At 35.6% G+C, this 12,818-nt stretch overlaps 1 protein-coding gene across 3 annotated transcripts in view; it reads left to right on the top strand.

The window, feature by feature from the left end:
* Window positions 1-12,818, top strand: part of ARMC8 (armadillo repeat containing 8) — a 106,582-nt gene that overhangs the window by 54,962 nt on the left and 38,802 nt on the right. For all 3 annotated transcript variants that reach the window (XM_082654511.1, XM_082654512.1, XM_082654510.1), the window contains one exon: window positions 2,590-2,685. In XM_082654511.1, the coding sequence (XP_082510637.1) occupies window positions 2,590-2,685 (96 nt within the window). The remainder of the gene's footprint in view (window positions 1-2,589; window positions 2,686-12,818) is intronic.

The raw sequence follows: 12,818 nt of genomic DNA, 5'->3' as shown, positions 1-12,818 counted from the left end.
TTCTAATTTTTGCCATCTCTTCTTTCTTTTCTGCAGTTTCAAACTGTGCTTTGGGCCTGCTAGTGACAGCTAAAGCACCATCTAACCTCTAGTTTGAGACCATCAAGGACCAAATTGTGCTAACTTTTTCTCAAACTATAAGTTCCTCAGAATAGGTAGATATTCTTTTTGGCTTTGTTTTTCTCAACGTGTTTGTCATATCCACTTCTCTAAGCATGAGAGATAAATATTCTGTTAGAGAAAGTTTATTTAAGGAGGTCATGGTATAGAGAGCATTGCCTCCTAAATAGTAACCAGTACTGTTTCACAAATGTGACTGTATTTTTGATGCCACTGGTCCCAATGGTAAATTTTTTTTAAACTATTCTCTTGACCTCTCCCATGCCCCTGAGTTCCAAAAAACGTCATCCAGTAGGCAACTGTTCATTTGGCATTTAACACTGAAAATAAAACAAACTATTAAGGGTATAACTTTTCTCTGCCTCAGAAAGGGCCTAAAATAACTTCCATTGATATTTGTATTAATGTACACTGCCCTTTATGTATTAAAGTTATGTGCCTGCTCTTCCTTCAGCAGTATTGTTTTTCTAGTAGAAGTGATAGGTTATATTGAAGCAGCTGCCTTGTCTGTTTTTCCTCTGGCTACTTGCTCACTGACACAGTAACTCAAAGTACAAAGACATATGAGCAAGTCCTAACTACAGCCTCCTGAATACCCTTAGCTGACCATGGCAGCAAGGCAAATAGAACACTTTGATGGACATGAGAGTGAGGAAACATAGTTACAAGAACGTCTAGCTTACACATGTGCAAAACATTTAACTAGTATATAGAAGATTATCCCTTTTCTTAGGGTTTTTCCATTTTATTTCCATCACAGTAAAACTGGAATAATAATAACTTTTTAAAAAATCTCCTAAACTTGAATATTAGTTTGTTTTGTCATCTTTATTTTTGATGATGGATTATCCAGTGGTTTCTGACATACAAGTATAGGTACTAGACCCATAAGAGAGATTTTTTTACATGTTAATAAATGTCTGATTTTCATTGTATTTTAGTCCAAGTCAATATTCTAATAAATGTTATGACTGGAAAGTAGTTAAGACATAAGAATAGATATTTTAGAACTTACACATCAAAATGAGTGTCATATATTGGGAGGTTCCTCCCATAAACCATCAGTACCTGCTTTGATCAAAATATTTGGGGAGCTACTCTTAATAATTGCCTTCAGAACCCAACTGAGTTTTAGTTTTTTACTGTGGAGTTTTTGTTGTTGTTGTTACTCTAAATGATGTTACCCAGTTGGATTTCCCCCACTTCACACACCAGTGACAGTTAACTTAAAACTCTCTTAGTCGATGAAAATATGTTATTATTGTCAGGGTTTTCTTGCTAGTGTGCCATTCAGTTCTTCAGGAATGTTCAAAAGAGGGTCTCAGAATATTGTGAACAACACCTATATCTTTGCATAAGGGTGAACCTTTCCAAGGCAACTCATTTGGAAAAAGTTGTAATCATTTGGATAAGTTATATCTCTTAGTTATAAAATTATTTACTTTACTGATATGCCTTATATATTTACTGGTTCATATTTAGTCACTGAAAGTGTCCTGAGAACACGGTTCTCTTTTATTTTTATGGTAGTTTGGTGATAAATCAGGTATATGGAAGAATTGATAACTGAGAAAGCCAGTTATGCATATGAAAAGATAGCATTAATTGTTTCATACCAGTAAGTAATTTTAATAAATTTATCCCAAAAAAGCCCCCTGAACATAATTCTCAGATAGCTGTAATAGGTAGTAATGGTTACCACGGTCTGTTGTTTATTAAGCATTTTTACAAAGGTTTTCCTGCTTCTAAAAGCTTTTTAAATACTGAAATTTGGTTAGCACTATTAAAGTTTAGGAAAACCTTCTAAAGATACTGTTGCAGCAGCACTCAAGTTATCAGCTGTATTCCGGGGTTAGAAAGGCCTGAGTGTGCCATTTTTTTTGTTTTGTTTTAATTTAATTAATTAATTAGTTGCAGCATGTGCCCTGACCAGGGATCGAACCCAGGGCCCATGCATTGGGAGTGTGGAATCTTAGCCACTGGACCACCAGGGAAGTTCTTGTGCCGTGTTTTTTGAGAGCATTTCAAAGAGTTGGTGGGAAATTCCCTGGTGGTCCAGGGACTCTGTGCTTCCACTGCAGGGGACACGGGTTCGATCCCTGGTTGGGAAGCTAAGATCTCGTGTGCCACGTGGCACAGCCAAAAAAAAAACAAGAGCTGGTGCTAGTAAGCACCAGTGCCACTAAAGCTACCATCTAGAAACACTGAATTTTTAAGGCTCAAAGGTTCACAAAGATTTTTCATATACCAGTGTCACGTTTTAGACAGAAGCAGACTGCAAGAATTCCAGGTCATGTTGACACAGACACAGCAAGGTCTCAGTCATATGTGAGCAGAAACCCAAAATAACCAGCACTGATACGTTAATAGTTGTTAAACCATATTTTTTCTTCAACTCTACTTTATTAGTTTTATTGAAAATTTAATTTGTGGACTGGGTTGGAACGTATCGTTTTTTCCCTCCCATAGCTTGATCATGACTTAAAGCATGCTCACGAACTTCGCCAGGCTGCATTCAAGCTCTATGCCTCTCTCGGAGCAAACGATGAAGACATCCGGAAGAAGGTGAGTCTGGGAGAGGGGCGTCCCCCAGTCCTGACAGCCAGCAGGCAGGGAGTGACGTCAACCTGAAAGTCGTGGTGAAGAGCACTAACAGTGACTGTTTGAATATAATAAAACAGAGTGACTAAAGGCATAATTGAAGAATGAATGGGACCCGGATTTGGGGGGTTGTTTGTTTGTTTTTAGAACATAGAGTGGCATGGCCGTGCTGGAATGACAAATAACTGGCGTGCTTTGTTGTGTCATTAATATGGATTATTGTGTTGCACATTTTTGCATGTGTTCTGATAAAAATCAATTCTAGCACTGTGAAGCTTCAGACACCTTGAAAGACCTAACACTAGAATTGTAAATGTTATTTATGGAAATACTTTCCAATGCCATTGAGAAGTTCAAATCTCTATTGTATATTGTTCTTTGATATGTGGCTTAGTTATGTTTTGATTTTTTTTTGCTACTGTGCAAGTTCGATGTGAATAAAATCTTTGTGGAATAATCATTTTATGTTTAGTGAGTGGTCATCTGAATTTTCCAGCTCCCAAAAAATGTGTCACTGCTATAGCACCTTATGTTATTACAGCCTAGTCCAACACTGAGCTCATGTTCTTTATGAGAATAGTTCTAAGCAGGGAGTAAAGTATTGTGGTAAGCTCTGATCTGGCTCCCTCCACAAACCAAAAGCCTGGAGCTTACTACTCAAAAAAAACCCCGTATAGTCTAATAAATTATAAACAAGGCTTTTAGGAACATCAGTAAATTAATTCATATGTTCTGTCTTGATGAGCCATAGCAGAGAGAGCAAATTGTGTATTATTTACTGAATGTGGCAGTTTACTAAATCTCCCCATCTTGCATTGGTATTTTAAGGAGCCCTGTGAGAGAAATCACAAAGTATTGGGACTTTAACATGATTTAGAGAAGTACTTTGGGCTTGTAGAAAGAGAAGTATGGAATTAACTGTAGGTTTATTGAAATAAATTGTACCATTCTTGGAGAAAATTGAAATTAATAGCAGTAAAATCAGTAAGATTAGATATGTAAGTAGCTTTGCTTTAAAATCAGTGCAGAAAACACAACTAAGCTGAATGTTTTCCATGTACCTCAATTTAGTTCAGTTAACAAGATGTTTTTGACTTGAAGTGTTCTAGTAAATATCTATGAAAATCCTTTTTGACACCTCTAAGCTTTCATTTGTAAAATGTTATTTGAAGGCAAACATACTAGTGATATGATTTTCCCTATGTCTAATCATGATTTATGAATGTTGTTGTTCATATGTTTCATTCAGTTTAGGTACATGGTGTATTGCAAGGGAAGAGGCTTTTATGGCAATTCATATAGATAAAACATTTTTTAAAAATTGACATGGACTGTATAACTTAAACCATCCCCAAACAAATCATTATGTATTTATTAGGGCCCAATGGAAAGAGGAGAGGTATTTTACCCAGTCTTTTAGTTGAAGAAGGCCATGCCATGGACTGAAAGGGAGATAGATAGATGGACCAGAATGGGGGAAAATAGGATGTCCATTTGTACTTCTTTGTACTTTTTTGTTAATAAACTATTGTTTTGGAATTAATGACTTTAACTTGTGATATCATGTTCTAGAAATATAACGTAACAGTCTGATGATCAATAGTCTATTAAAACTTGTATTTATAATGTGTATAATTTCCTGGTAAGGCTAATCCTGATAATTTCTGTAGAAAGATAACAAATAAAGAATAAGTTATAATTATTATAGTTTTTTGTGTGTGCTGAAGAAAAGATACTATAGTATGCCTATGTAATGGGGATTATATAGAGTTTTTAGGAACATATTTAATTTCTGGGAAATCAAGTGAATAATTAATAGTTCATAGCAACTACTGAAGAGCGAAATTGTAAATTGGAAAATATAAAGTAATTTTGTGATAAAATCTGCGTGAAAACGGTTCTTAGGAGTGGAGAATTTTTATTTTCAGTGTATAAAAATGATAAATGTTAACTCTTCCTTTGAATGCGTTTATTTCTATTCTATTTTTGTTGAAATAATTATTTGGATAGATTTTTATTTACTTTCTCCATGAAATATTTATTTACCTTTTACACTTCTGCCTTAACTTTGATTGTATTTCTTTTTTTGGTGTAGATTCTTAAAGTACAATGTTTATTATTGTTTTATTTTTTAATGCAATTTTTATACTTGCCAAGATGGAATTTCAGTTTACTGAGTTGATGAGTGGACAATCTCTGAAAGAAATTTCAAAGACTATAGACCTATTTCCACCCCATCCCTCACCCCACCCCCCAGCCAAACAGAAAGGCTTATTTATTCCGGGATAAAAGTATGAAATGTTCAGTTGGTCTGCCCTTTAAATTGAAAATGGTAATGTAATTCAGTAAATATAGGAAGTAACATATATCCCATTGCCCTATTATGACCAGTTAAGGGAATGAGGCAGAATGAATAGAAAACTAAAGCAAAGAGATAGAGACAGTGAGAGGTATACACAGCAGTAAAGGAGAAAGATACAAGCCTCCTCTCTTCATGGAATTATGGCTCTATCTTATTGCTTGTAAAGACTGCAAAAGGCCTGCTGTGATTTCATTTCTTAATAGCTTCTCTCTGGGCCACACAAAATTAAGCTGAAGACTGAATATGACCTGTAGGTCAGAGATTTACCACTCCTGCTTTGAAGCAGTGTTAGTGTGTTCTCATTAAAAGAAACCAACTGTATAACAAACAGTCCCTGGAACCTAATAAGCAGTCAATAAATATTGTGGAGTGGATACAGAGAGATGAATATAGAAATGAAAATGCAGAAATCATACACAGAGTGATATTTCCCTTAACACACCTAGATCTTTCTGTATCCTTCTGCGCAGAGCAAAGTTGGTATCCTAATTCCTAGCTTGGCATCCTTTATCACTCTGTGGCATATCTACAAATTTCCTGATTTCCTGTGGTGTCCTGTCAGTGAAAGGGTGGAAAGAGTCCTGCGGTGAAAGTGGAAAACATTACCATTGGCTGTGACATGAAAAGGGAGAAGAAGCCCAAGAAAAGATGAAGGACCACTCACCTTGGCAACAGATGTGGCCTGGCCATATTAAACTTAGAATAATTCAAGGATTTTGGTTAGGGAAAGCAAGGGCAGAGCAGGAGTTAAGAGCTTGGTGAAAGAAGGGTCCAGAGCACATTAGCAGTAACTGCACTGACAGCAATGCCAGGTAAAAATTAGCTGTAATCTCTGCCATGGGGAAAGTCTGCAGTTTCTAACAGTAGTCTTTACCACCTAGTAATGCTGACTAAGAAGCATAAGTTCAGTTAATGGGGCAGTAACAAAGAAGTTAAGACAACTAACAAATTATTTTAAGTACTGGCATCTCAATCAAAACCCCAGTCAGTTGGCTAAGTCATGCAGAGGCAGCAGTGGCAAATTACAGCAGTCCTATAATTGTGAGGCCCATTGTTTTATAACAAAGAATTGCTTTTTTGAAGACCATCACTTGATTGGTACCTGTTGATCGTCAATTAGGTTGGAAATTTAAAAGGATGGTCTCTCTTTTACTTTCTTCAAGGAGCTTGTAGAATTTATCAGAAATAGCTAGGAAGTGTAAATTGAGGAAAATTAGAAATTTAAAATATAAATTAAAATTCAAGGAAATTAATAAACTTAACAGGACGTTATTTTTAATAAAAATAAAACATGTTACAAATGTAGTACTTATTGTAGCCTTTGCTCCTTTGACATATCTGACTAATGGAGCTTTTCAGAAAGCTTTCCTCTTGGATTTTGAGTACTTACATTTTAGCTGGAGATCCCTTTTGAGGAACTAGAATGTAAGCTCCATGAGGGCAGGGATTTTTTATATTTTGTTCCTCACTGTATTCCCAGCATCTACAATACTATGGGGTGCATAGTTGGCACTTACCAATATTTGAAGAATGAATGGGTGAATGGAAAAAATGAATGGACAAATGAATATTTGAACTCTATTGCAAAATTGCATTGTTAAGCACCATTAATTGTGTTATATATGGGCCTCTGCATTAAGAACTTTCATAACTTTGCTAGCAATTTTACGGGTATGTGAAGAGAGGAGATTTAAAATAGAGGAAACCTACATCTGATCACATAGGCAAGGGGTTTCACTATACTAGCATAGAGAAAATGTAGGAAATTCCCATTTTCAAGAGGCAGACAATACCAAGGGCGTGTCTTCTACTTCTTTAATGTAGGCCAAAGAGAACATGTTTTATGGTATGGTACTTGTTTAATTTTGAAATAATTTTTACCATTATTTCTTAGTTGTTTTCCTTTTTAAATGTATGATTTTTAAAAATTTATAACATTCACAAGTGTGAATCTGGACCAGTTTTTTTCCCCTAGGGATAAAAGTATGATTTGGTTTATAGAAATTAGACTGACTGTCAGGAATCAAGCTATCCTATAAAGTGATATACACCTGTATAAAATATTCTCAATGAATGTCAGATTTTTATGAAAATCATAATTAGTGAAGGTCAGTAATTTAATTCAATTTTACATTGATTGAACTGCCTACATTGTATAAACAATGTCAGATGGGTGGAGGGAGGGGGAAAACAGTAAGGTGAGATAAAGAGGAATAAAGACACAGCCTTACTACTCAGTATTTATAATAAAACCTCAGTACGTCTGAGGAAAGTAAGGAATGGCCAGTAAGAATTTGCTAGGGGCTCAAAGAATTATTTGGAACCAATTAAAATGGATATGGTGATATCAATGGAGCAGTCCTTGAATCACTTTGGAAATTAATAATTTAATATTTTCTAAATGCCTTTTATATCTTCAAGAATTGATAACATAAAATTTTAAGGTTTTACTCCCTGGCGAGGGCAGGGGGGTGCCTGTGGAACAGTCGCAGTGGTGTGTACATGATGTATGTGAAGAAGATAGCAAAGCGTGAGATGTTTTTTTCTTTTTAAACTGAACAATTTTTTTTTTTCCTGGGCAATTTTTTTGAGAAGTACAGGGAGAAAAAAATAAGAAAAGAAAAGGAAAACAAAGAAGAATGAGAATTTTTCTACTCTTTTTCCTAGCAAAGGAAGTTATATCTACAGGGACATTGTGAGGATGAGCTCTCTAATGTATTGAAAATGTTTAGCATGGTGCCTGTAGGTGCTCAGTAAATCGAAGCATTTATTAGACTATCTTAAATAACTTCATTGGAAGATTAAAAATAAATATATATTTTTAAGTATTGGGAGAAAAGCTGAACAGTGTTGGGGCATAAACAAAGAAGGTTTACAGTGAAAACAGTGATTTTATGCTATAAATTTCTAAGACTACTAGTTATTCCTTCTAGTAAAAAGAATATTTATACTTCAGAAGCATCAGCTCTTTTTTTTAGTTTATCTCTTATTAAAATGACAAGATGTCTTCTTACTCTTATAATTATATTTTTAAATATATTTAAAATACTTGTTTTCAAAACTCTTTGTTGCTATAGCATATCCTCTGAAGCACCAAATGTAATATTGCTTTTCTTGGAGTTAAATAGAATATACAATATAAATCAATAATTTGTTAGTATCATAAGTAGTAGATGTCTTGAGAAAAGTAAGGAGGCCAAATTCTGTCTAATGTTGTTTATCTAAGTATTACTTATTACTGTCTGTGGTTGCCATAGATGTCATTTCTCCAAAGGGTCATCATTCATATGAAACCATATCTCAAATACATGTGTTCAAATTTTGAACAAATGTAAATCTTCTATGTTTTAGAAGTTACACGATTTTAAAGTATATTTGTAAATTTAGGTCAGTTTTTCTTAATATCTTTCTGCTATCTCTTAAACTTGATAAGCACTTCACTTTGAACATTTTAATCATTTGTTATTGCTTGATTTTATTACTAGTTGGTCTTCTGTGTAACAGTATAATTGTACCATGAATTTATATTTTAAAACATTTTGTGAAGTTCAGTAATTCTAAATGATCATTTCAAAGGTACACTGTCAAAATTCTGTATTTGTCTCTGCCGTGAAATCAGGCAGATGCAAAAAATTCTTTCTGAGCCTTAGTCTACATGTTGAAACAAATGCCTTGAACGTTTTGAAGGTTTTCGACGGTACCACAGAAGTAGCACCCTTCAGGACTTGGTTCTGCTACTGAATAACAACAAATTCATTCAGAATTCAGAATTCCTTGACTTAATCTGTGGTTAAATTGTTAGTTATCGTCTGAAAGCTAATCTACCAAAGAATTTTAAATGAACTCTGCAACACTGATTCATGATGGTAAGTATTTTTAAAGAGTTCACCATGACAGGACCAGGTTTTGCCACTTGCCCACAGTATTGAGACCCTTGGCCTTCAGCATACTGAAAGAAGCAAACCTGGGAGTGATAATGCTATATACAGAATAGAGGTATTTATAAAATCAAGTAATGAACTTATATTTCAGAGTTTCATTAAGTGGAGACATAAAATTGAGTGTTTTACTGTTATTTGTGGTATTGTAGTTGCATAAATCATTGAATTATACTTCTTGTTTTTTTTTAAATAGGAAGTATAGATTGATTGTTTCATTAGTTATTTACAATCTAAGACAGGTGATTATAAACCAAGAAATGGGCTAAAATGTGGTCTATATTAGATCTGTAGAACTAAAATTAGTGACTTAGTTGGATTTTCAAGAATTTTCTATCTGGAAATGAATGAAATGTTTGGGATGATAAAATTTGTGGAGTAGTAGACCTTGAGAAGATTGAGTTTGTGATGAAGAACCAGAACCAGTGCTACACTCTTACCTGTGATTAAAATGCTAGCACAGGAGTCAGCAAACTATATCCTGTGGGTACTTATTACCTATGTAATTATCCTGTAGCGTGTGAGCTAAAAATGGTTTTTGCATTTTTAAATGGTTGGAGGAAGAAAACCGAAAGAAGAAGAATATTTCCTGACATATGAAAAGTAAATTAAATTCAAATTTGTGTCCATAAAGTTTTTCTCTCTTTATCTTTTTTCAACTTTATTGAGATATAATTGACAAAATGTCTATCAAGTTTTATTGGAATATAGCCACGTTGATTTATGTGTTGCCTGTGTCTGTTTTGCACTACAGTGGCAGGTTGAGATGTTGGCTGCACAATCACAAGGCCCACAAAGCCTAAACTAAAATATTTACCATCTGGCCCTTTGCAGAAAAACTTTGCCCACCCTGTGCGAAAACTGCATAGCTTAAACAGAAACGACCATAAACCAGTTTGATGAAAAACTGCATTTCCCATTTGCCTCTTCGCACTGAACCACAGAAAGAAATGGGACCCTACCAAAGCCCAGGATCGGGGTGGGGCGCAGAGATCAGTTGTCTGACTTCCTGAAAGAGAGGCATTATCAAATGTTGACAGTATAACACTGTCACTGGATTCTTTCCTACATGCTGATTCCCTTGTTTGAATGATTTTGGCATGTGACAGAACCCAGACAAATTGGGTAATAACTATGACTTTTGGTTATGGTAGGATAACCAAAAGATTATCTGTGTATTAGATTAGATTAGTGTATTGATCTGTGTATTAGATTAGATTCTGTGTATTGATTAGCAGAGTTGCCAGAATAAGATTTTTCACCATGCCAATGAGAAAAATTAAGATCCAGTTGCCTTATTAAGCAAATATCCATTCAGCCTTTGCTATATACAAAGCCTTGTGTTAGGTGGTATGGGGGCATGTAAAAGGCATGTAATTAAGTATTTACATCAAGAGATAATCTGGGAAATGAAATTTAACAGAACTACCATTTATTGAGCACTTACTGTGTGCTGGGCACTGTGCTGATAATCAGCGTTAGCACATTATCTCCCTTAAACCTTATACAACCTTGTAAGATAGCTATTGCAGGTCAGGAAACAAGTGATTTGACCAAGACCACACAGCTAATAAGTGATAGCCCATGCATCGTGTCCCAGTCTCTCTGACTCCAAAGCCTATGCTGTTAACCTCTTCATTACTTTACTCATGTAGAATTAAATGCCATTACTAGGGCCAAATTATGATATGAAATGGCAAGAAGTGTCACTGGAGAATGTGTGATAGTCTGAAGTAGTGCTATGAATTCAGAAAACTTAATAGTTTGTATTAATTGGTTGCAAAATATCAGATTCAGAAAATGTGTCTTTTCTCTCACACAGTTTTTGGTACAAAGTGGATAATGAGATGCTTTAATTATGTCCATTTATTCATCTGGCATTTATGATACACCTCCTCCTTTGTGCCCAGGAATGAAGCAGAAGACTAGTGTATACTTGTGGGAGCTTACAATTTAAAGCAGCTAAGGAATGAGACACTAAATTGCTGTGTAGTAATTCCAGGGCCTTGGGTGTATGTAAAAAGTCTCATCTGCATTGAAAGCCGGTTTTGCCGCAATCCACCCAAATATGATTAAAATAAGGCTGTAATTGAAGCCCATTTATATACTATAAAGAAGTTTACTTAAAAGCATTCTCACCTTTTCCTTCCAAGGTATTAAGGAATGAAAGATCTCCATATCTGTTTTACTTCTGCATAATTGGAAATGTTTTTCTAAGGCCACTATCTTGACATGATTACACTGTAAATTAATGTTCTGGAAAGGAAGCATCCAGAGTTAATGATGTCATTTCAGAATTTTATTTTGTAGACAGCTTCCTTATGGAGTAGATTTAAACCTGAGGCAGCATTTTGAAATCTTTTAGTAGTTATCTCTTATCAAGCTGTAATGTTCATAACTGGAATGTAAGCTCCATAAAAGCAGTATTTGGTAGACACTGTGCTTGTATTTATTGAGTAAATTGTGTATGTCTGGACAATAGAATTCAGCCAGCCAACCCGTAGGATAATTAAGACTACAGGTCTTACACAAAGCAGTGGCGTGCACAGCTTTGTGTAGAGTAGGGGCTGAGCGGGGCCACTGTGTTGCACAGTTCTTAGGGCAGTGCATCATGCAGATCCCTGGCAAACAGTAAGAGATGGAAGGGAAGTTTCTAGTTCTGTTGTTTGAATAGTCACTTATAATGGTTTTATTTATGTGCTAAAATAAAAGTGTAAATCAGCAGCTGTTTAGGTTCTATTCTGCCGTAAAGCTAATGGTTGAACTTTAAAAATTGAACTCTTATGTGTAGGGAAATATTTTTTTGATAGAGGAAGTGTTGATTTATTTTTAGACATTATAAGTTTTTCTCACACACTGTGTTTGTATTTTCGGTTTTAGGAGAAGGACAGGTCGGGCCAAGAGAGTTCTCTCACTTTTCCCTAAAGTGTAGAAAAGTTTAGAACTTTGAGTTTTTCTTCTAAGCATTTAACATAAATGAAGTTTCCCAGCTATTAAGAAGGTAAAAAGGTCCTGAGGTAGAAATTACAAAATACCACTTAAAGAGGCTTATAAGCAAGAATGAAATATAGAAGCTTAAAAACAGGCCCACCCTAAGAACCCCCTCCTCTTTGTCCTCCACTTCTAAAGTGAAGTGATAACTGCTCCCAGGCTTAGACCTGCAGGAGAGCTTAGATGTTAATTTAGTTCAGTGCCTTCAAGAGAAAGGACCAAAAGGAGGCCCTGCAGATCAACTCTTATGGTGTTTTGTTTTTCAATTTCTCTGGCTAAGATGTTACAGAAAAACCCAAACAAGTTTTGGGCCAACCCAGTATTTCTCCCAACCCCCTGTCTCCCAAGATTGTGGAGTTAGAGAAGTCTGGTATGAATGTGGATGTAAAGAGCAATAGAAGACTGAGAGAAGGGAAGAAATGCTTTGTAAAATGTTTACTGAGACTCCAGAATACAATGTTTTGATCAGTAGTCTGTCCTAAGAGAAGCTGTGATCTTTTAGAAAAAAAAAAGAGCCTCTGGTAAAAACTACCTTTTTTTTTTTTTTTTTTTGCGGTACGCGGGCCTCTCACTGTTGTGGCCTCTCCCGTTGCGGAGCACAGGCTCCGGATGCACAGGCTCAGCGGCCATGGCTCACGAGCCCAGCCGCTCCGCGGCATGTGGGATCTTCCTGGACCGGGGCACGAACCCGTGTCCCCTGCATCGGCAGGCAGACTCTCAACCACTGCACCACCAGGGAAGCCCTACCCTTTATTTTTTAAATATTTACTAGAGGAAAATGTCAGAAATCTTAAATTGGAGCAGTG

This window comes from Grampus griseus, assembly GCF_964374135.1.
Source record: "Grampus griseus genome assembly, chromosome: 5".
Taxonomy (NCBI): Eukaryota; Metazoa; Chordata; class Mammalia; order Artiodactyla; family Delphinidae; genus Grampus; species Grampus griseus.
The sequence above is the reverse complement of the archived record's forward strand: the minus strand, read 5'-3'. Positions and strand labels throughout refer to the sequence as shown.